Source organism: Eutrigla gurnardus, assembly GCF_963514095.1.
Source record: "Eutrigla gurnardus genome assembly, chromosome: 11".
Classification (NCBI taxonomy): Eukaryota; Metazoa; Chordata; class Actinopteri; order Perciformes; family Triglidae; genus Eutrigla; species Eutrigla gurnardus.
In genome coordinates, this window is record NC_139925.1 from 6,735,342 (window position 1) to 6,760,979 (window position 25,638).

A 25,638-nucleotide genomic window follows, 5' to 3' on the forward strand; every position below is an offset into this window, starting at 1 on the left:
TGAGAGAGAGTGAGAGGGGGGGAGTGAGCCAGCGAGCATCAGAGAGAAAAGGAGGGACAGTGCATGAAAAAGAATTCTGTCTGAGTGTGTGTGTGTGTGATTCTGCATGTCTGCAGATATCTGTGTGTGTGTGTGTGTGTGTGTGTGTGTGTGTGTGTGTGTGTGTGTGTGTGTGTGTGTGTAGTCATTACAAAAGCAAGCACTTCCTCAATCAGTGCCACAAATAGCACGAACCACCTACTTACCAGATCCTATATGAATAAATAGCCCGATTAAATTATAACATTGGAACAGAAAAGAGCACATTTTATCTTCAGTTGATACCAACACTCCCTGTTTACACAATTAAGCATAAAAATAAATAAAAAATCAAGCAACACGGCCAACTGTTGTATCTAATAAATATTGGGTACTCCGCATTGTCGGGTTTCCAAACTAAGTGGCTCTAATTTTACATCAGCAGCAGTTATTTTTTCTCCGTCGTGTTCACACATCGTGGATCTCAGAATAAGAAGCAGTTTAATCACGTGAGTCATCTGCTGCTGCTGCTGCTGCTGCAGGAGCACAAAAGGACGACGTCTCCGTCACTCAACACTCGGTTTAAACTTCAGGTTGAGCCTGTAACTCCAGTGGTTCTCAATCTTTTCATGTCACGTTTTGTGCTCATGATTACAGTTAAGTGGGAGTGTGTGCTGTGAAAATGGTGACGTAAGCCCGGCTACAGAACACATCACGCTTGCTTGTGCTGGTTAGAACTTTCCCCCTAAGTCCCGCCCCTCGAACGAAGATCGACCAATCACAACGTAGCACCGGCCATCTCCGATGAGGATCTGACATCTGTCTTGCTGTCCTCCCTAGACTCTCATGCAATCGATTCAGATTATCTACATTTTCAAGCTGTTTTTTGGGGATTTCCAGCTAGTCACGGTTCACCATGCAATAGTGATGCTTATCAGCATGTCAATGCAGCACTAGCTTCTATATATTGAATGCCTACATGTGTTGCTTTGTCATGATTGCCACAGGGAATAAAGACCGACATGACTTCCTCCATTTCATTGTCTTCAGTCTTGGTCCTGAGGCGATGTGGTGGATTTCTTTCACTCTGATCTGAAGGCTTCTATCTTGTTAAGTATCCTCCCCCTGCTGATTTTGAGTGATTCATGCGAGTGCTCCGATGCATAAATGTAAACAAATAAAGCCTTTTTTTTTGTGATGATAGTTACGGCACTTTTTTCTCTCTCTCCCCGACCGGCCATCTGGAACGTGTGTGCTTTGACTCACACAAACGCTCTCTCGCCTACTCTTAAACCGGCTCATTATAGCACACTTGGACACTGTGGGCATTGTGGGCACTGTGAGGCGTGCTTGTGTATAATTTCCACTCCACATATTAGAAAGTAACTGCACTGACCTGCAATATCATGACCCTGCTTAAGAGCTTCTGCAGGTTAGATATTATTAATGCAGAACAGGACACGCTGTGCTGCTCCTCCACATCATAACCTTCTATTGGAAAGCATCACTGAGGCCTTTGATGACTGGTTATCTTATTGCAAGTGAACCTCCATGACATCACTGATCACTGCTCATCACGGTTGCCAGCACAGATATCGCAATAATATCAGAATTCCTCCTCAATCTTCGGTTCTTCACCAGACTCTGGGAAGCACACTCGCCATTATTCTGATCAATGAAGTCTGTTTGTTTGAGGCTGTGAGAGATCAGACCGCTCCTACTGTTAAACTCCCACTGCCTTAGACAGACGAGATGTATTTCAGCAGGACTGGGAAGATGTCAGTCGAACACAGAGATCTAAATGGCAATAAAGCACTCAGACAGACTGCACGAATCAAACCGTATGTATTTTCTCCCCTCCGGGATGTTGTGACAATTGCGAAACAACATTGAGCAGCAGCAGCTCTCTTCAATTTATATTTGACAAAATAATAAGTTATATTCAATTTTGCATCAAAGGATGTGTGAATTTGAAGGAAAGCCTCATAGGCAAGTCAATAATTCAAGACTGGGATGAACACTGCCACTGCCTGTGCACCGTAGCGTTACATTTATTCCTTCTTCTGCATGGGAGGAAGCGAGTAGTGCACGGCGGTGCAGTAACCCAATAGCCGAGTTGTGAAGAAGGCTTTTCTGCCGAGATCTGTACCGTATCCTGCTGGATGAGACCATGTCAAGAATGCAGAGGCCCATTTTTTGCATAAGAAGCTGAGAACAGGAGACAATGACATGGATAACCTTCAATTCTCCGTTGGGGGAAAGAAAAGGACGTTTTCAGTGCGCAAAGTGTTACCCATGGCAACAGCAGCAACCAGGACTTCTGAAAAGCTCCAAGAAGCCGTATATTTACTTCTCTTCTCAGCACAAAACCAATCAAACTCTGTCAGTCACCTGCACACGCACTCTGTGGCCTTGGTGTTTGCCAAGGAGAATTTCTCACATTTTATAAATTCTAGCGTAAAATAAGTGGATTTAGAGGACAACATCAAACATTACTCACTTTAGAATTAAACACAAAATGCCCTGTAATCGAAAAATGGAGATACTCCTAATCCACTCATCGCCTCCCACATTATCCCCCTCTCACCTCTCCATACCCCTGCTTTTTTTTCCTCCCTCCATCCCTTTTCCTTCCCATCGAGGTCAGGTTGGGATTTCCCCCAGGGTTCCCCTCAGGTCCCGGGTCAGTAAAGGCTCCGAAAGCTCAGCTGGAGGTCCGTCACTGATCTGCTCCGCTGCTGAGCTCAGCTCTTCTGCCCCTTAACTGCTCAACTATTTACCCTGGGAAAACAACACCCGGGGCCGATAACTGGTAACTGTCTGGCTGGATGATAAGGATTTGACTTCCATGCGGCGAGAAAATCGAGGAATACGTCAGACGGTAACCTTTCTTTCCGACAGGGAGATAATTGCCTTCTCCCCGCGCATAACAGGGAAGTTAGTGGGCTCCGGTGCAGATGGGTTCCACAGCAGGCGAAACACCAGAGAAGAGACTCAAATAACTGGGTCAGGGAGATGTGGATCAGCAGAGTCTTTTCATATGCATTGGAACGGCGCACAGCCCCACCCAGATCAATGCCCCGGAGACGACAGCCACACTCGGTTGCCTACATTAGCAGAGGGGGAGGAAACCGAAACTCAAATAATTAAATATAGCTGCCGCGTGCCGGACATGTGGCCACTTTGACATACCTTTAGAGCAACCTAATGGAGCACAATTCTAGTGAGGCACACTCACGTGACTCGTACAGGCTGCCAGTGGGGTCATGAGATTCCAATGCGATACAAAAAAAAGCCCTCAGATGCCTGTACTACTCTTGGTAGACCGGTCTATGAAAATAAGATTTCAATCTGCGTTTGTGAGCCTGACTGTCTGTGTGCGTGGGTGGTATTAGGCGAGTGATGCAAACTTCACAAACAATGGTTTGCATGGTGTTTCCCAAGCCAAATGGGGAAGCTGCTGAAGTGTACGAGGTCGAGTCAGACAGTCAGAACACACAACGCCAATGGAAACACTGTCCTGACGACAGGGAATGCAAATACACACTTTGCTTAAGAATCCTGTCCTTCACAATAGCTTTCTGATCACACAGCCGAAGCCCCCGATGAAGACCGTCGCCATGGAAATGCGTTCTCCAACAAAGTCTCCTCTCCACCATCTCCTCCATCCTATTTATAGAGCAGTGGGGCACCAGCTCGTCGGCAAAAGATGACTAACCGTACAGTGAGAAAGAAAAAATGTCTAGTATCGCCACGCTGCAGGTCCTTTTTTACTCTCCGCTTCGTTTCAAATCAAAGGCTTTGAACGGGCGTTCACACAAACAGCTGACAAACAATCCCCATGCCTCACAAAAGAGGAAGCAGGGTTGTTATTTCTTTTTTTAATGTGAGTGAAGTTGTGAGAAGCTTGGCCTGCGGGTTACGGGCGCACACGGAAAGCCAGACGGCGGCGTGAAGACAGCGGGCAGCGGGGTCGTCTCTAACCGTCGCTGGCAGAAGGTCGCGACTCGGCGGTCTGTTGCTTTTTGACCTCTCGTGTGTGGAATGAGGATGAGTTTTTCTTTTAGGTCAACAGCCTCTTTCCTCCATCTCAATCAGGGGGGGGGAAAGGGCGTGAGACAGCGTGTGCACGTGCACAAGCACGTGAAGTAAAATGACAGAATAGGCCTGCTGCACCAGTATAGCTATACTACACCTGCAGCACAGTGGGAGTCCATTAAAGACCTGCGATGGATGCATTCACACAAACAGTCTGAAAACACTGTCAGAGCTCAAGGGAAAATTCCCCCCTCAGCCATGCAGATAGCGCTAATTAGCATTAGCCTACATGACTGTCATGCTTATTAACACCACACTGCAGTGGCAACATAAAGAAGAGTTGGGTGTTCCTCGATGAGCGAGGACAACAATTACGACCGTCAGCCTTCATTAACAAAGACACCGACCCTCAATAGACGCTAATAAGTCGTTAATGAGTCGCCATAATCAAATGCCACCATATCTTAAGTGTCATTATTATTATTATTATTATTATTATTGGATAATATCCCCTCTTGAATGGATGCCCTGACACGGTCGACCGCTAATTGCTCTTTTAATCCAAAAAAACCCAAAAATAATTTCCCAAATCTCCCCCGTCAGTGTGTCCCATCGGAGACCTCATCAACAAAACATTACAGTAGCAGAGCTATTTACATAAGCAATTTACTTCCACCCGGCTTCCCGGAGGTGAACCGAGCAGAGACTAGATTGCATCTCGCACACATCATCCCCTCTAAGTCCTCGATGACTTTCACCTACCAAAAGGACACTTTATAAAGGCAGGACACAGTGTTTTTAGAATAGGCTTGGCCTGATGTTAAGTTACATAAATTGACAATATATTTGTGAGACAATATCATTTCCACTTTCACTCATTTTTATACAGTTAATAATAATAATGAGGTGAGGCCTCTGGTTGTATTAGATCATTGTCAGTGTTGCTAATCAATGGGCAGGGCTGCTTTATGTCAATATTAGATTTCCAGGATTTTGGCAGCAGTGTGAAGTAACTTAATTTTGCAGGTTGTTTTTTTCCTCCAAATTGACTCTAATTGAAATTTAGAGATCATTTAGGCTATATCAAAATCCATATACCAATAACACAGTACTACCACCTATTGTAGCTTTGAAGAACCATGCATTCAGTCTGGTACGGATTCATTTTAACCTGAGTGAAATCATCAGATGCACTAACTGTACAGCCATATAGAATAGAATAGAATGCCTTTATTGTCGTTGCACATTGTACAAAGAGAAAGTGGTAATTTGACGCTTCTATAGATCAATAATTTCTCTCATGATGTATCGCTGTTTTGTGACAACGATGAGGAAGAATGAAGAATGGAAAAGTTAAATCAAATATGCAGCACAACAGTAATATTACATTAATTATGTGATATGATAATTTGGACATTTTACCCAGGGCTAGCATAACATTTACAGAAAAAAAAAAATTCTAATCCTGGTCAACAATTCCAGTTCAACTTCCAGCTCCAGAATGATGAGGCAGCACGACACCACCCTACCAGGTCTCGGTCCCCTCCCCCAGCTCTCCCCTACCGCCTCGGCTCCATGAAACAGTCATGCTTATTCAATGTGCATCTCCAGCCATTGATCCACTTGTGCTGATATAGGAGTTAATTAAACGAGACAAGGCTCAAGACCCGGACCCCCGATTCATTTAAAAAATTGGAGTTAAGTAGTCAGAGACCGGTCACCCATTAAGAGCAAAGCCATTCAGATTTTCACCTTGCAGGGCAACCAAAAAAAAAAACAAAAAACTGCACATGCACACCAAAAAGCCCTCGGAGAAGTCCTGATCGACCTTGACCTGAGCGAGACGTGTTTAGTTCGTCTCCTTCCGTCCAGCTAATTATTAGAAATAACACAATGAGACTTCAGGGCTTAGAGTCCATTGTTTTGAAGAGGTGTGCATATTTTTTTTTTCTCCATTGTGAATCCCCCCATGTGCTTGTGTCTACTTGGGCACTGCTGCAACCTGGGTAATTACAGTGCAAACACACTCAGCCGTATAGAGAGTCTCCCCTTTTCAGGGGCTCTTTGACTCGACGCATGCTCCAAGTCTAATCAATCTCAGTGCTCAACTGCCGGTTGTGTAATGACACGAGCATCATTGGGAAACCACAGACGTCTCATTTCAGGCATGCGAGCATGCTGGAGAAGCGAAGAGGGGACGATGCATGAGGCGAGGGAAGCAAAGAGCCCCGTTTAAGTGTGCTATGTTGTTCGTGGGTGGCAGGCATCCCGTTTCCTGTCATGACCTTTCAGACCACATGTCGTCCCCGAGCAGCTGCCAGGCAACCACTTGTTTCTGTGTGTCTACTGAGATACCCAGTTATTTCATGGTTAAAGAAAGAACCTAGTCATGACGCGTGACACTATAGACTGGGACCCCTCCTCAACCTCCTGCCAAAAACTCTTGAATGGTGAAATAGCATCAAACCTTAACTAAGGAGTTCTTCATCATGTGCATCTTCAAATGCGTGCACAAATGAATCCTTTGTGCCATTAGTGGTATCTGAATCATTATCCCTCTCTTCCATTTGTGTTGATCGTGACAGAGCGATGGTGAGGAGCAACAAACAGCAGCCCGCCTGGCAACGGGCCCGACTAAGCCGCCGTGGAGAGAAGAATTCCTCTCGAGTCGACACGCGCGTACACCTCCCACCCGGCCACAATGACCTCAACACAAGGGTGATGTCACAGCTCCCCGTATATCCGGTTTAACCATGACGAGCAAAGCCCTCATTTCCCTGGAAACCCTAACACCAGGATGTTTCACCATGCATTTAAACTCTGAAATCAACTGCTGTAGGTTTATAAGAAGAGATGCTCTCCAAACAAGGGGCTAAAAAAGGCGTAACAAACATGAAAATGTCAAGTCCTCCCACCATTAACACCAGAACACCAATCCATCAGGAACCGAAGTGCCATTAGCCTTGTTTAAGTTTGCAGTTGTCCCCTTTGATAGTTAACTGTTTACTATTTTGTGACCTTTATTCGGCTTTTAAGGTCCGTCTGCAATAATGTGTTGTTAAACTACAACCGAATGGAGCAGAATTGTGTCCTTGAACAATCGGTAATGTATTACTTATCCCGACAACTTCTTTGTGACTTATATTGCATGCATCAATAATTTACAGTGCGACTATATCTATCAAATCAGTTGTCAGGGATCTTACATTTTCTTGCCTCCCCATCATACGAGACGGATCTTATTAGATGTGTTCTTGGAAAAATGGTGCAAGTATTATCTTTTTGGAGGGTGCTGCTATTCAGAGCAATTGTGAAGTTGGCAGCAGCAGATGTACCACGTCCAATTAAGAGCTGCCTCGCTGTTGACGGCTGAGCCAGATTCTTCTCTCCCGCTGCCTGGATAACAGTGATGGTTCTACTCGTGCTGCTCTGCACTTATTTGTTTTTCTACATCAAACTAGGCGTGCACCCCGTACTGATATCGGATATCAGGCCCGTACCGACATTAATAGCCAGATCAGGTATCGGGGACAATGGAGCCGATCTATTTAATTCAATACTTTATATATCGCCTTCATTATGTACCAGAATTTTAATACCTGTTTGTTTGACCAATTTGCTGCTGCATTAAAAAAGGTTTACACTTGAATTGTAATACCTTTATTTATCATTTTAATCATAGATAGATAGATAGATAGATAGATAGATAGATAGATAGATAGATAGATAGATAGATAGATAGATAGATAGATAGATAGATAGATAGATAGATAGATAGATAGATAGATAGATCCATGCATCCCTGCTTTAAACAGCGCAATTGTGATTTATGGATCTTTCTTTATGGATTCTATATAATGCATCATATCATTTTCAATTCAATAAAGCAGCGCAATGTAGATACGTTGGAGCAGAGAATGGCTGATATGAGATGCTTGACACACAATAGGATGTTTTTTACTCTCATTAACATATTAAAAAGGTGAGACCTGAACTAGGAAGGTGTCATTTGCTTTGCATGCTTCGGGGGAAAAGCAGGTGACACAGCTGCCAGTCGCAAGTTGAAAATTATACACGTATTTATCAAAAGCTTAATTGTCACTAGCCACCGAGCCACCATCCCTAAACTCCCAGCATCCATCCTACTCTACCGCCTGTATTAATTCACCATGAACTTCTATAAACAAGGGGATAAACAATCAATACCTCCTGAAGGAGAGGTCGACCTCACCCCCCCCCCCCCCCCCCCTCTCTCTTGCTAATTAGCTGCCTATTGGAGTCTTGATATTTTGCAGAGGGAAGCTCTGTCAAATTGAACTCTGCAAGAAAAAACAAGGCGGGATCAATTTGCGACAGGAAGCGAGTGCATCTTGTCCCCTTTCTCGCCGAGGAGAGAATTTTGGTGTTATGGCACGTTGTGAGGAGCCAGTCGGGGTCGGGGGGGGGGGGGGGGGGGAATACCCTCAACAAAAGAAAGGTAGAAAGGCTCCCAGGTAAGATATTACTATAATCACATGTCACCTTATTGTTATGGTCCTCCAGCCTGCAGACATAACTGACTCTCTGCCCATCATATTGTTCCTGCAGCATCTTTTTTGCTCCCTTGTAATTTCCAAGGTATGATTTTATATGAATCAAAAAGTGTAATAAATGAATAAAACAGAAGCCCACAAATAGGACATACAGTATCTATGAATACTAGCAGACCAGATACAGCCCTATATGAAATGCAGTACTTAGGACTGCAATACTTAATAGTTGCTGTGCTGGTCTCGCAGCGGAGGAGACAAAGTGTTCCAGACCACATAAAATGACAGCAGAACACCTCTATCTGGAAAAGCTTTCACATAACTGTCACACATTCCCTGACTGATCGTCTGGGCACAATTGACCTTCATACGAGCTAAATCGGCCAAGTCTCAACTCCACTGCTTCACTCGGACCCACAGATTAGTTTTGCTGTCACAATAACGCGCCCCCAATCCCAACACGTAATAGCATGAAAGGGCCGGTGGCGTTCGGGCCGCTGGCAGCGGTGGCACCTGCCCTCCTGGCAAAGGACGCCACCAGCACCAGCGTCCCAGAGATGACAGGAGGGAGGGTAACCAAGCGCCGCCGCCATCCATCATCACATTACACGTGTTGGCCTAGTTTAATGTCCCTTTCAGACTTGACTGGAGACACGCTGGGCCACACAGAAACATGGGAAGCAGCTAATTAGCAGAAGTTCACCAGTCATTTACCACTTCAAGGGTGAAATCCCTCCCAGAGTACTAATGAGGACTTTGTCCATCAGCGTCGGTCTCATCCGTTTACAGCATCGCCCATAATGACCAGCAGATGCACGCGGACCCCTCGGTCTCGTAAGGAGCTGAAACAATAAAAAACTGGTATGTATATACACAACAAGAAGACAGCTGGGTTTGCAGCAGCCACGCTTGCTTAAAAACCAATAAATACAAATATAAAATACCAACAGTGAACCTGTGCATCTTCCGGGAAGGTTCTGTTTTAACCACAGGGCAAACAGCTGGTGAGCGTGAGAAAGGTTACCGTGCTGAGCAGGTGCTGAACTGTGATGGAGTCAGAGATTAGGGAAATCAGAAGCAGAAAGCACAGGGGACACGCACTTGCATACATCTGGAGACTGAGGAGGGGTTAAGAGCGAGAAGCAAAGCAGGGTCCTCCCCCCCACCCCCCCTTTGCCCAGGAATCAGCTCACAACGTGCATTTAAATGGTGATAACATGCACAGCTGTTACGGTGAAAACCTGCAGGAGAAGCCGCTCTGCCGTGAGATGTAATGTGATTATCGCCACTGTGCAATAACAACAAAGTTGACTTATGTACCGCTCATTTCACCAATAAGTACTATAAGCCATCTCAGGCTTTAGCTCAAGTCTCTCAGCCATGGCGACCCGATTGTAATGGAAACCGTGAAAAGGACGATGAAAACTCTGTAGAAAATCTCCACCCAAGCCAGAGGGTGCAGCAGAACAAATGCACCTCTCTCTCCGTTCCAGTGTGCGAATAGCTGCCAGGCCAGACGAACAACTCCCAGACCGCAGCAGACGTCGGGAAATGACCCTGACTGCTGCTCGCCGGGGCGATCGCCACTCGAGACGACAGGAGCTCTGTCAGAAACACAGCCACTAAGGCCATCAGCATTTCATCACTGCAGTAGGATGACAACACACAATCTCCATGTCCACACTGCCATGTGATGTCACGACTTCACGACCCGAGCTGGACGAACCCCAAACAAGTTTGAAATGAATTGTCAGAATACAGAACATGGACAGGCTCTCGTTACCGTCGAGCTGTGAAGTCGGCTCAAATTCAAACGGCGGCGGAAACGCAGACGCAACGTGATCGCAAGCTTAAGTTGTTCCTGGAGCGCGATCTCAAAGAGGAAGTGGGGTTTTTTTTCAACCAAATCGGCCTAAATGTTTGAAACCTCATCGGTCAAAGCTGCAGATTTTTTCAGGTATTTGATAAATCATCTAATGGCAAATCGCCATGTTTGTGTTTACTATAAGTCTGTCCCATTACCACACACACACACACACACACACACACACACACACACACACACACACACACACACACACACACACACACACACACACACACACACACACACACACACACACACACACACACACACACACACACACACACACACACACACACACTAAAAAAAGGAACATGGGCTTCACTAACAAACCAAAAGATTGTGTTGCTGTAGCAACATGGCATCATTTCTGAGAAACCCCACACAAACATCATGTCGAGGTCACAAATTCAGGATTTTACTCAAGTCCTCCAGAAGGGCAAATACGTGAGGGGAAACACAGGTATCCTGTATCTGGTCTAACGTGACCTCCTCTATTTCCTGTTCATTGCTCTGCAGCCCACAATCTAAAAACGAATTCAAACACCGAGGAGGCGGGCACTCACTAGCCGACTGAAGTACTCAGCTGTTCCAACACAGTGAGGCTAAATAGCAGAGTTACACTGTAAGGTTTATCAATGAACATCTGAATCATTATTGGACCAGACTTGGTCAGACTAAATGTGAAAACGAATGATTTCATTCAACCTAAAAGCAAAAATCTATACACCGTTTCTTATATTACATTCCCATAATATTTAATCATGATGGCAACTTGAAAGCTCTCTCTTGTATGTGATCCATCCCTACATAGAGATGACTTTGTCCTTCATGTCTTTCACTGTAAAGAAAAAAAGCCACTTACTCATACTGTGTAACTAGTATATGTGCCACTTTATACTACATGTAATGTGGAAAATGTAAGCCTGTAAAGACCAGCGGGAGGAACGTGGCATATGGCCAGAACGGCGCATCCAGTCAACGAATCAATCATTTTGTAATCATACCTTTGTCTGACTGAAATTCTATCGTATCACTTTGCCTGATATAGCCTCGCAAAGAGTGTATGAACCCCCGCTGGAAAACGATCAATTTTCTCACCCACAACAGAGAACCATCTAAATTGCACTTCATGCCCATTAAAATTACCTCTGTGTGCAGATAGTAATCCAATACCGAGGGTGCTGGCCAAAGATTATTAAGGTTCCTCTTCAAGTACCAGACATGATATGATAAAAAAAAAAAAATCTGAGATCAGACACACGCCTGTTGTCATCGTAAACCGCTGATGTCATGAGCAGACGATAAATGCCATCAATCATTAACCATTTTACTTCAAAAGGGGGAAGAATGGAATAATTATTAGCCAAATGATCATGTCTGGTCCTCCATATAAACATATACCGTTTGTCCATAAAGGGCCGGATTACATTAATGAAACTTCCCCCGTGTGGTCGACGGCCTTTATCACTCAGTCAACCAATCTTATCGCCATCCGAACAGACAACAGCCACGAGCCGACAGTCACTCTCTTATAACACTAATCCGGATAACTTCGGCGCTGAGCCTGTGAAGGCAGCAGGGACAAATTAGTTTACTCCTACACTGATTGGATTAAAAGCCAGGAGCGGGCCTCGACCCCGTGGCCTCGAACACACCAACCACCAACCGCTCAGCTTTAATGAACATGTCAGCTTAAATGGAAATAAATAACGCATGATTCGATTTCTCTTTTTTTTTTTTTTTAAAGTACACCCTATATTTAAGATATACTGCAGAAAAATCAAGCTTCAACCTGTAATTTAAAACCCTTTTACTAGGACTGTTTATTCGCAATTACTCAACTCCCCCCGCCACACGTCAAGACAGCAGCCTTTTATATGACAGCTGACTCAATAGTAATCTGGTGCAGGTTAAATGTGAGACTCGGGGCCTGCCTTTGCATCCCTGGAGACTTGGCCCATCACGACTGCTGCGTTAACGAAGCATCGAAAGTGAGCTTCAGACGCCATATTTGTGTCTTGTGCATCATGTCCCGCGAAACAGACACTCCGTGCTTAATGGCAAGTCCATGAGCACGCATCCCACCGCAGCTTTATAGACACACGGCTCTAGAAAGAGAGGAGTTCCAACTCTGCAGCGACGCAAATGACTAGAGCAGCTCGGTTGTCACGCGGCGACGGGCCCACGTTAGGAGCTGCAGCGGATGAGGACACAATATGACGCGGCGAAACAAAACTACTGTATCGGGGCCGACTCTGCTGAGACACACTCCCCCCCCCCCCCCCCCCCCCCCTGTTAAATCATTCAGTTTTTAAACAGGTGTGTATTGCAGGAGGGGAGGAGGGGGGGTATTACCTGTCCACTGGGGTGAATGTGTTCTCTTGTAATGGTTCACAGTGGGGGACAGCACCAGGGGACAGTGTGGGGACGTGGACCAGTTTATTCTGGCGGCTACTTATAACCTCCAGGCTGGCTTTGGAAACAGGACGGGGAGCCTCATTTAATTTCACATGGCCTGTGGCAAGTGTGAGTGTTTGTGTAAGGGGGGGCACAAGGACGAGTGAAAAGGTGAACACAAGACAAATAGAGGGAACGAAAAAAGAAGGGAACCCATAAAACACGATGGCAGCGTTCCTCGCCACGGTGAAGGGGGGGGGGGACGAGCTGTAATGACTTCCTCATTCTTGCGTTTTCAAGTCCATCCTGTGCGTCACCTCGCTGCTCAGCCGGCTGCCCTGGAGGCTCCAGGGCTTCACCAGAGGGACTCACATGAAGGCAGGAACAAGACCTGCAACTATTGCACCCGTAGTGGAGTTGTGTCAACAACAAATGTGCCATACCGCGCATTTTTTTGTTTGAGGCTTCGTGTTTTTTTCGCTACAGTGGCCTTTGCAAGGAAAACCCAGGATTCTCCCTGCTGAATGGGGAAACACCCACAGGGACGGGAGGGGAAACAGCAGGCCCAGGGCTGGAGAGTCTGACATCATCACAAAGTGTGGTGCTTCCATGTAGTCTCATGTGTGTGTGCATGATTCCAAAATAGAGTCTCACTATCACATCCTCCTCATCCTGTAGTTTTCCCCTGTAGCTTTTTGGGGGGTAGACGTTCATTATCCTGACTTTCTACTGCTGCTGCACCACACACACACACACACACACACACACACACACACACTGCAGTTCACACACACCATGATGAGGGGAACCATCGGTCACGGTCTGTCATTCAAGCAAATCTCACAGCCAAATAACCTTGTTGCAACAGCAGCCACAACAGATAAGACACCCATCCCCTTATCGTCGTTAAAAAGCGATGCCAGCATGTTCTGCAGAAACAATCCCACACCTTAAACGGGATCGCGTTCAAATCCGCACACAAACAACACAAACACATGAAATAAAAGAAGTTGAAGGAGGTGTTGTGCTGAAGGGGGGGAGCAGGGAGTCTGCGGGCTGGTTACAGTAAACGCCGGAGGGGGGTGTTGATGGGGCTTCAACCAGCGCTTCACCAAAAAAAAAAAAAAAAAAAAAAAAAGCTGCATTGCCTCTGTCAAAGCTCCACGTCCCGTTATGGATTAAAAAAAACACACACGACACCTCCGGGTTGGGATACATGTCATGACTCATCCGGCGCCTCACCTTTTCCGTGAAGCGCAATCTGAAGAAAAGACATGAGCGGACATTCTTGAGGCTAGTTAGCTTTACTTCCTTAGCCAGCCCAGCAGCAGCAGCAAGCAGCAGCAGCAGCAGCAGCAGCCGCCACTCTCTCTCTCTCTCCGGTCCGAGCCCGCCTTACCCGCCTGCCCCCCCGGTCCTACTACCGCTTCCCTCTCGCTCTCTCTCTCCCCCCCCCCGTGTGTGCTTCACAGGGCGTCCTGGGACTTACCGGTCTTATGTGCTGGTGATGTCGCTGCGAGGAGACAACAAGTGCGGGGAGGCTGCCGGCCGCCGCTCCGCTGCTCCGGGACAACAGGAGTACCGATCTGCACACTTTCGCAGCCATCTCTGTAGTGGGGGAAAAAAATAGAAGCTCGCCGGGGAAGGAGACTGCTGCGGGCGGACCGAGACGCACCGAAGGGGAAGAGGGAGGGTTGGTGTGGGCGGTGTTTTGCGGGGCTGGACTACGAGCTTCGTATACACATGCCCAGTGCCGCACCACTATGCACACACAAAAAAGACACACCACTTTTTTTTTTTTGTGTGTGTTGGCTAATTTCAAAACGAGCATGCACAGACTGCGTGTCATCAGTCGAGACAATACATTTTTATTTTATTCCATAAGTCTATTGAAGGTCAACCAAAGTGCGAGTATCAGGCATGAATGTGTGATATATTTATATCACATATAACTATGATAGGATGGTGGCTCTCAAAGTGGTGTGTTTGAAAGTAATTTCAGTGTACTTTCTTCACTAATGAGGTAAATATGCAAATCAGGGCTTCCTCTTTCAACATGATCTACAATCTCTATCTCAGTGGGAGAATACTCTTATAATATAAGATAAATGAGGTGAACCCTAGAGCCATGATAGTAGTATTATCGTGACGTTATACTGAAAACATGGCTACCAACCAACCAAGAAATACAGCAGATTAAAACACTAAAAACTGTACTTTTTCTATTCATTTTTAAAGTCTAAAATCAAAGGGATTGCTCTTCTTTCTTTATTGCATATTTGAAATAAGATATCATCAGTACAGGTATGACATTACAGGTAATACTTGCTCCGAACCACAAAAATGTGGGCCTCACACAGTACACTTCAAAGTATTCTATCTATCTCGAAAGAGACAAGCGATATATGACTTATGAATGTCTCTGTGTTAGGCAACATCTTGGCAGACCTGGGCCCTGCCATCCATTCTCCATAACCATGTGTCTAATATTAGCTTGTCCTTCAGTCTCTTGTGACTACGTCCCAAAAGAGCAGCCTGCAGGATCAAATCTAATTGCACTGATCTTCTGTGACTTTTAAACAGCTTGGACCATACTTCCTGGCGCACAAGGCGTTCTCATGGCTTCTGTCATCAAACGGCAGCAGAACGTGAGGGTAAAGCGGTCGCGTCAGAGGCGTTTTGTTTTCTCCAGAATCACTCAGCCGTCGCAAATGGAGGTAAAAGGAGCGGTAATGGGTCCGTTAGGTCAATGAATGTCGAGAAGCCTCCCTTCTGTGAAATGTAGCATGTTCTCCTTAACCTTTGACCAGGCCTGTCATACAATACTGCCTGCCACACCTGTGTTGGTCAAGGGAGAAACCAGATAGCAGAGCCTATAGTAACTTTTGAATTATGAAAATAAATATGCAAGCACAAATACCTTTTATCCCAGTAATCCATACAATATCATGGTTTCATCTCATGTGTCAAGCCATGGAGAATAAGAAATACGATTTTTCTTTTTATAAAAGAACAGAGATCTGGTTGTTTTGTTGTTGATTGTGCTTGTCCTCTGTTTGTCTGTTTGTGCGGTATATGTCATCTCTCCAGAATTCATCCCAATTCCTCCTGTACTTCTTCAGGTGCAGTGCATTATGGCTGTGTGGGCAATGCAATTTAAATGCAAATTCTCTGCTATGGACAAGGCCTCGAGGCCGAATCGATTCACAAAAGAGAACCTGTGCGCGTGTGGTGCCAAATACTACCGGGAGCTGGTTCACATCAACCTCTACAGTACTGCTGTAACTGTACCGGGATTGTATGCATGTGTGCGTGCTGTGTCAACACTTTAAACAAAACAGACTGCAGTCACTTGAAAAGATTCAGTCATATCATGTAAGATATGAGGGACATTTTGCATGATTAACAATGTAAAATCAGTGTAATCAGCTCGAAAAAGGAGGCCATACAAAGGGTAATTACCTATATCAGACCTCAATATCTGAGTAGAAATAAACGATTAAAGCAATTGGATTTATCTATTCAACATCTACTCTTCTTATACTTTCTGTGGGCATATTAAACAGTCATTAAAATAATTCCACTGTATTATAAATATCAATATAAAAGATATTACACAAAAATATGCAAAAAAACTGTCAAACAGTACCAGCTGCATGAATATTGTTAAATGAAATATAAATATGAAATAGATATATTAAAACAATAAGTTTAAACCACCACTCTTAATTAAATTTAGACAGACTGTGATGTTCGGGTTCCTTCTGTGTGGAGTTCTCCCCGTGTAAGCGTGGGTTCTCTCCGGGTTCTCCGGCTTCCTCCCACAGTCCAAAGACATGCAGGACGGGGTTAATTAATGACTCTAAATTACTAGTAGGCGTGAATGTGAGAGTGAATGGTTGTTTGTCTCTACATGTCGGCCATGCGATGGACTGGCGACCTGTCCAGGGTGAACCCTGCCTTCGCCCAATGACAGCTGGGATCGGCCCCCTGCGACCCTGAATACAGGATAAGCAGTAGATGATGGATGGATGGACTATATGACCATGGCAAATTGACATGGATCTACATTAATGTCAATTCAATATCTTCTCTGCTGATGCATATAGTTTAAAAAAAACTCAACAGAGACGGAACTGCACCCATATGTCAAAGTTGGAGATGGATGACTTTAGCACAAGAATAGGTGTGTATGCATACCTGAGTATGTGTGTGTGTGTGTGTGCATGTTCGTGCATGCATGCCTGATATGACAGCACCATAAAATAGCCACTCCCATGAGTCTACAAAAAAGGTAATGCCCTTTGCAACTATGCGTGGGTGTGCGACTTCCATTTCATCAGACCACCAATCAGATAAAACATCATGTAAACACAGACCTAATCAGGCGGCGTGCTCTGCCATCTTTTTCCTGCTTACTCTTCCACAAACGACGGCCCACAGACACCACACAGCAGTTCGGCTGCTGAAACCAGAGCCGGCTGTTGTCTGCGTGTCTTAACCTGAGCCATCTTTCACCATTATACAGGCGGCACGGCTCGTGGATCAAGTTTCACTGTCGTTCTCGCTCTACAAAGCGGGTCGGCTGCGTACTTATCTCGGGTGCAACACAGAGAGATAGCACTCCCCTATGGATTTACAAGTGTGTTCTTAATGTAGCACTCAAGAAGTGAGACACTCTCTCAACCAAACACAAGTCACCGGGGCGGCGACGCTGACATTATGTAATGAAACAGTTGAGCAGAAGGAGGCTTTTTTCTGTCTTATCTCCACCTTCTGCACCGCCACAATAGCAGGATGGACGTCACCGGTGTGCTATGCTTTTGTTTAGATTACTGTTGCAATGCAACAGGACAAACGGCTGCGGGCTAAACAGGTACCTTATATGCATAAGCCTTCAGCATGAGTTAAGCCAGACAAATAGGCAGTAGTGGAGTCAGAGGGCGGAAACTCCACTAAGTGAAAGAGGTGGTTTCGTTTAAGGTTTACACGATTCAGGTAGTTGATCCCTTACTTCTAATAGTCCGGCTCGCCGAACCCGACACCGTGACCCAACACCCCGGACAAGGTGACAGATCTAATAACATGGCCGTTTAGCAGAAAGTCCTTTCCAACTTGTTCAGACTGTATATTTGTGTACATATTTTTCATGACCTTTAAATGTGCTGTGTGCATATTGTTTAGGTGTGTACAAGAGCGCCAGAGTCGGCCTTTGGGGTTCTGATTAGTTCCAGTATCCAAACCGATATGTAGTTTGGATAATTTGAGGAAGTGATTTACATTGTGTTTTACATATTTATGAGAATAATACACGACTGACAAAGCGATTGTGAATGAGATGAAATGGCATTGAGTTGGAGGGACAGGCTCTGCGATTGTAGACCCAGACCAGGCTGAAGTTATTACTGTTGTTAAGCTATTCAAATTCAATATGAAATTTCAATAGTTGACAATTATCCATTGTGCGGTTCACATTAATGAACCCTGCACTGGAGGGCTGCACAGTTAAGTAGACTCCATTATTAAAAATGGAGAGAGAGAGAGAGAGAGAGAGAGAGAGAGAGAGAGAGAGAGAGAGAGAGAGAGAGAGAGAGAGAGAGAGAGAGAGGTGTTGAAAATAGCTTTAATTAAAGATTTTGGAAAAAGACAGATTAGTATAAACAATCATTTGTAATAAAGGTAAAAGGAGAAATGTATGTATTTTAAATCAAGACGATGATCAACCTGAATGTCACTGAAACTTTATTGAAAACAGTAACTCCTGTTTATTGCTGATATGGTGCAACTATACAATTGCAGATAAGCCCACAGAAAAGCATCACAGAAAACCACCGATGCCCTTTGACCTTGTCGATCAAAGGTTCATTTGTTATTGCGATGGTTTTATTGATTAAGCAATATATTGACAGAATGCTCCGATTCTGGCTACATTTTTCAGGAATGTGGTAATGAAATAATATTTTTGCTCATATATTATGAATCCTCAAGCCTCAGCAAAGTGCCACGAGAATGAGATGACCTGATACAGCAGAGTAATGCAGGACTGATGATTTGACATTCTGTAGTTTAAGAGAAGCTAAACATTAAAATAAATGTCTCCATGGTTGTTTCCAACATTCTCCTCCTGCAGCTGCAGAAATGTGCATTTGCTGGTCTGATTGCATTCATGTGTTCAGTGAGATTTATTTGTGTGCACAGGTGTATCCAGTTATTCCACCAAGAGCCAAGGGCTAAATAGGATCAGGTTGGATTTGATTTGACCAGAGAGAATGCAACTTCACGTTGCCAACTGGGCAATAACAAAATGTCTGCCTTGGCACTCAATGAAAAAAACCATCAGTTAAGAGAGCTATCAGAGAGGGTTTGCCCTTTTTTTCGCCGTGCAATTTTGTTAAACTGCTTTTAAATTGAGGGATGTGAGTATAAATAAGACAACATTGTGATAGTGTTGAGATGACATTCTTGGCATTTCTTAAAGGGAACCCGCTGCCTTTTGGTCTCAATCTGATGGTCTATATGTAGCATTGTATTCTGTCTCTACTTTATTCATAACCTCATTACCATTCCAATCAAGCAGGAATTTGACCTGCACTGTCATTGGATGTGACAAGGCCCCGCAACCTGCAGTCTTCCATTAAACGTCCCCTGACGACTCAGCAGCTCCGGAGCGTTTCCTTTCACATTTTGTATTCAGTCCGGCAATTTTGTATTCAAAGCAACAATTAGAACCAGCACATTGCTATGAGGCAAGTAATTTCGTTTTGATACATTTTCACACTGGAGCTCTGACAATTTATGCATGACTGACAACACAGGCTCCCTATAGCCCATTTCAATTCAGTTATGTTATTTAAATTAATGTATGTGGGTTTTTTTTTTTATTAGAAATAAAATTGCCAACGCTGTATTCATCAAAACATACCAAATGAACAGCATATTACTTCCAGCCATGTGCTATATATTCAATATGCAGAAGCTGGGCTATTCAGATTTAATTCCTATTATGTCACATATAAAAATGATCTTATCTGAAAAACACAATACTATGGCATCAATGGTGTTAGGATGCTTCATGCTATCACCGTCCTATATACGGTATATATATATATATATATGAGAGACTGTCGTAAATTAGCATGTCATCTTTATTTTGTGCTACTCGCAAAGTAATCGTTTGAACCCAGTAGTGTTGGGACGGGGCCCGTCTGAACGGTACGAGGGCGGGGCGGGGCGGGGCGCGCGCGTGTTGTTGCTCCACCCCGCTACGTGCGCTGTGTTGTTGGTGAACACGGAACTGCTGTTACTTGCTGCGCTCCTCCACATCTGCAGACACACAAGAGGGACAGACGAAACGCCGGAGACGTTGTCGCTTTGGACTGACAGGCGTTTGTGATAACACTAACGTGAGTAAACTGTTGCCCGCTTCTACGCAACGAGACAGCTTCCTCTGAGCTAACAGTAGACGTTGTATGCTAGCGGTAATGTCAACTGTTAGCTTGCTAGCAAGCTAGCGTTAGCTTCGCTACGAAACCTTTATCGGACTGGCGCAACGCAATTTTAGATTAACAGTAACAAGGAGGCGTTACGTGGTATAATAATACTGGGTTGCAGACAGCTAAATGTTATATTACTGCAGGCTGATGTCTATGAGGTCAACGTACGGCTAAAAACAAAACATTGGGGTCCTTGTCAATCATGAGGTACTTTGGGCATTCGGTTTTCCGTTCTGACATGTCAAATAAAACGCTAATATTACAATTAATAGTTATATGTGTTGGCGACGTTGATGTTAGTTAGGCATATTAGCGGTTAACCGCTGACGACCGGATTTCGTGTGAAACGGTGGCGTGAATGTCCATCATTTAAGCTAGCTTCATCATATCAGCAAAACCGCGAGGTGACAATTAGGAGAGTAAAACTTTGATCGTTGTTGGTCCTGCTAGTGTTTATGGTAATTTCTGCCGAAGCCAAACGTTTCCTTAGTTTAAATTGGCGTTTTAACGTCCACCATGTAGGAGAACTCGCATCTTTGACCAAACTGAGTTGCCTCCAGATCTCTCCAGGTCATTACAAAATAAATATGTTGGATTATCAATGTGTGTTACCTTTTGCAAAAATTGTTTGTAAAGTGTTTTGACCAATTCACCTGCAGTGCACACATACTTGTGTTTACAGACATGATATTCCAGTGAGAAGTGGCTAACTATCATGTGAGTCATCACTGTCAAACTGGCCCAACCTTAGAGTTACCATTATTACCTGTTGTCCAGCATGTCGAGTGTATTTGGATTTATTCTGATAAATCTTCTGGTACTTAAATATTGTAAGAAAGTTCTCATAAGTCTACGCATGTGAATGTTTTCAAATGAGAAGGTACACTTGCAGTGATCTTTATCTGTGCAATTGTACTCCTGACATTAATGCCGTCTCTCTCTTTTTATTTACTATTATTAATACAGAAAACATTCCTGAGCAACAAAGGAACGGCAAATTTTAGCATCTTGGAGAGGAATGGATCAGTAGTTTCAACTGAGGGCATAAAACATCATTTTTAGTGGCCCCATGCTGTGGGTGTGACACTTTCCACTCCATTTCCTGCCCGTTTCTGTTTTTATAGGACGTTATCTTCCAAGTAGAGGGAAGTGTTCGCACAACATAAATACTTGTGTTTCTCTTGTGGGCATCTCAACATATCACTGGGTCAGGTGGTGGGCAATGTTGATGACCAAGAGCAGTGTTGGTTAACCGAGTCACAGGTCAGTTTTCAGATACCAGCTTTAAAGAGCTGTAAACTATAGTGTTACTTTGCCGGTGTTTGACGTAGGAGTGAATATTTGCATTGTTCATCAATCTACTACTAGTCATTACGTAAACCACTGGATTATTTTAGAAATGTAACAAACTTGATTTAGACTTTTGTTGTCCCTTGCTTTAAGGATGTAGAACAAAGGCAAAAAGGGTGAATGCAAGTCACTTGATGATAACTGGAAGCGGCCTTTAAGGGTATAATCGCAGTAAAGCGATGGGCCATTCGAGGCGGGTACCTGCTCTGAGCGGTCCCTGGAAGTGCTGCTTGCGCCGAGGTGCGTTAGTGTATCCAGCATTCAGCACCAAATGTGAACTGCAGTCAATGATCTGTGGCATGAAAAGTCCCACTGCTGGCGAAATGCTGACTCTGATACCCTGAAGCCACACCACCTGCTGATGCACGGCCTGCTATCGTTTGTTTATTTAAAAAAAATAATAATATTGAATGTCGGATGTAGAGCAGAGGAATGGTTCTTGAGATATGAGAAGGAAACACATACAGACAAAATTCTGTCTGCCAGTGACAGTGTTGTTATAGCATAGGATAGTCCCTAAATCCCCATAAACCATTGTCCATTTTCGTGTGTGTTCCTGTATTTGTGAGTTTTTGAATGCGAGGAATTCAAAAGAGACGGTACTGGGTTATCCTATTTTAATAACAAGGTCTTCTACAGTCCTCTGTGAGATAAGGGAGTTGTAGCTGCAGTGTGGTTTGCTGTTTTTCATTCAAGATAGCTTTCAAATTCCCAGAGTTCCCTTCATGTCCAAAAAGTTCTGACAGTCTGATGGGAAAAAAAGAGAGCATTGGTGTGTCTGAGCTGTAAAAATCTATTTTTTGTACAAGCGCCAAGCCTCCCAACTGGGGATTTTAGAGATCATTGGTAACTTTTAGTTTGGAAATAATTAATTTCAGCTCATTTGACATAATTCAAAGACACGGGAATGCATTAATTACGCTAGCCTAAATGAGAAGTGCACAGCTGGCTGCTTGGAATCAAGCAGACCAAGAAAAACAATTTTGTATTTTTTTTTTTTTTGTTACTCTGCCTCTTGTAAATCAAGGCTTGTCTGGCATATGTGTGTATCATGTATTTGTGGCTGAGATGAAAAACTCTTTCCGGTTGCAGAAACTCTGAATTAATTTCAAGCAGATGCAATGTTGGCATGAATAAATTATATCAGGTCAGCACGTGAAAAATGATTCAGGAATGATTGCCTCAATTGTCATCATTTTCCTTGTGTTATTTACAGATATGACTAATTTTTAGTTTGGTTTGGTCCTTAATTATGTTATATTACACACTCATTTGGCAGACATGTTTGTCCAAATCTACTTACAGTAAGTGTATTCCATCAAATTTGGGAGTGTATCCCTTTTTAAACATGCCACAATACAAGTATTTAAAGATGTTTTCCACCATTGACTTTCATTCAAGTTGTTCTGTTGCACTGAATAGGTTTTTTTCTCTGTCACTGATGTCAATAATATATTTGGCACCAGTCATTAAGCATCCGTCTCCAACTCCATAGAACATTGTGCGAGTGTGCTTGCTGTTTCTCTCAACTGTCATGGGTTACCAAACCCTCCAATTAGCATATGCCATGTCTTCTTCTGTCTGTCTACTCATTCAGTTTGATCATTGATGTCTGAATTGTTAATAGGATATCGACAGGTGGCAGCTTCAGGCCTCAGTGGAATTAACTCTGATGTCCCATCCTTGGTGCACACAAGGGAGCTACAAAGCTAAACACCAGTAGCCCCTTGCGTACTTATTAATCATCTTTCCATGACACAGATGAATGAAGCAACAGTCTGGTTGAAAATTAAGTTCTGGAGCTTAGCTGCACTAGTTGCAATTAGTTTTATCCTTGATTTCTGTTGTTAATTTAGGTGTGTGAGGAACCCAGGACATTTATGCATTGGCTTTTTTGAAGGTACAGTTTTGCGTGCAGTGCAGTGCAGTGTGAAGACCGATCCCACAGTGCACTGCTTTTGTTCTACGCATTAGTCTTGAGGTGACTATTAATGAGTTTTTTTTTTAAGTCAAATTCTCCACATCCTTTCTTAAGACTTCCTTGGCCTATGACTGGAGATGGAAGGAAAGACGATGTTTGCGCTTCTGCGTGACATTCAGGTCCTTAGTTTGAAACGGTTTTGCCCACTTATTTGGCTGTATTTGCAATGATAGAAGCAGATTTTTGCCATCTAATTACTAATTACGTCTTTTCTCTCAGGACATGCTAAAAAAATGTCCTCCAACAAAATTGCATCTTCAAATGTTCGTACAGTCCTGTGTTGACCCAGTAACGGCTGTTTCAACACACCCTTTATTCTTTTCTCTCTGCAGAATGTTCCGCTTGCGGGCATTGTCGGCAGTGTCGCTGGGACTAGCGCAGTTGTCCCGACGCTACCACAGTGGAGCAGTGCGAGGGGCTGACCGTAGGAGGCTGATGCTGGCAGCTTTGGCTGGGGTCACTGGTGTGTCTGCTACTGCCGGGCTGCTCTGGAAAACGTAAGTCTGGGTCTGACTGCTTCTTTGTAGCACTGAAAGAATGATAATGGCCTTCTGATACTTCAATTGAATTCAATTTAAACATACTTCATTTGTCACTAGCTTGCCATCAAACCTGTCAAACATGTTCACAACCCCAAAACGCAGTGTTACTCACAACAATATCACGTGGCTGGGTTTAATTTTTCACTTGTCTGTCGAGGTACATTTTAGTTCATCTTTGATGTGGTAAGGGAAAAACCCCATCAAATCACATCAAAGATATTCCCCTTGAAACATCACACCATTCTTAAGAATGCATCGACTTTTTACTAGACACTCGCTTTTCAACAGCCCTCGATCTACATAGAGTAAACATGAATTTGCTTGCGGTGCAGTATTTGACAGCAGTTCGACTTTTGAACACATGCCAAATTCGATTCCCCAGCATTACACAGTTATTAGGGAAACCACCCCATGAAGTTGACGTGCCAAGCTACCATCCCAAGTGTGTCACAATTATTTTATGGCTATCCATTACTAAGGAGACTGGTGTTTAGTTAAAGTAAAGCAGAGGAGAGGGTGTTAACGTGCGAGCTCTATGGGGACAGAATCACCAGTCTGCAGAAGGTAGAATGATGGATTGTGCCTTAGGGCATTTGAGACGGATGGGATGAGACTGTTCCGGGCCTTCACCCAGGCTTCATTCTCCTTGTGTCTCGTTAAACTGAATTACTCAGCCTACTCCAGACAAACCCACCTATTTATTATTATTATTCCAATGTTCAGTTTAGTCTGAAGGATGGTCAAGTGAGAGTTTGACTTGGTAAACCCCTCTGCAAGCAAAACAGAGCACAGGCTAAAAAAAAATGTTCTTAATGTGTTTCTAATCCGTTTCTTTTTTTGAAAACTAGAGCATATGCAGAGGCAGGGCCTTCGGTTCGACACGCTGAGCAACCAGGTGGAGAGGCTGATTTTGTGAGGGATGCAGATCACGAGACCGAGTCGGAGAATTCGGTGGAAGCCAGCAGTGGCGACGAAGAACCAAATGAAGGTGGTGAGGGGAAAAAGAAGAAGCCACGCTCAGGATTCCGTGACCGCAAGGTAATCAATAAACAATAAATATTCAGTAAGTCCAGTATTTAATTTGCCTGTAGAATGATGTTTTGAGAGCCCTCCCAATCAATGTCCAATATGCAAACGGCAGTATATTTGTGACAGAATATTTTATGGAGACATACAAAGGTAATCAGACTGCATTGCTGTTCTCATAAACAACCGAAATGCACCACCCATAAGATTTTATTACTGTTAATTAGGCTGCAGATGGCAAATGTGCAAAAAACAAGCCAAGAAATAACAAATGGTCTTTGATATGATGCTGAACAAACAAGGATTGCAGCACTGCATGTTATTGTTTGCGGACCAGACAGAGGAAAGAACATTGAATGGTTGATGACATTTGTGGAAATGTGATGCAATCACTCAT

At 44.0% G+C, this 25,638-nt stretch overlaps 2 protein-coding genes across 5 annotated transcripts in view; one reads left to right on the top strand and one right to left on the bottom strand.

Annotated features, from left to right (window-relative positions):
* mcu (mitochondrial calcium uniporter) overlaps positions 1-14,498 on the bottom strand; it is a 47,803-nt gene extending 33,305 nt beyond the window's left edge. For 2 of the 3 annotated variants that reach the window (XR_014597999.1, XM_084021728.1), the window contains exon 1: positions 14,339-14,498. Coding sequence is in view for 2 of the 3 variants with exons in the window: in XM_084021728.1 (XP_083877854.1) it covers positions 14,339-14,455 (117 nt within the window). In the remaining variant the exon portion in view is untranslated. The remainder of the gene's footprint in view (positions 1-14,338) is intronic. The other variant, XM_084021729.1, reaches the window with a different exon arrangement.
* Positions 14,499-20,107: 5,609 nt separating this feature from the next.
* Positions 20,108-25,638, top strand: part of micu1 (mitochondrial calcium uptake 1) — a 28,882-nt gene continuing 23,351 nt past the window's right edge. For both annotated transcript variants that reach the window (XM_084021295.1, XM_084021296.1), the window contains exons 1-3: positions 20,108-20,252; positions 24,006-24,170; positions 25,064-25,253. In XM_084021295.1, the coding sequence (XP_083877421.1) occupies positions 24,007-24,170; positions 25,064-25,253 (354 nt within the window). In that variant the 5' untranslated portion in view covers positions 20,108-20,252; position 24,006. The remainder of the gene's footprint in view (positions 20,253-24,005; positions 24,171-25,063; positions 25,254-25,638) is intronic.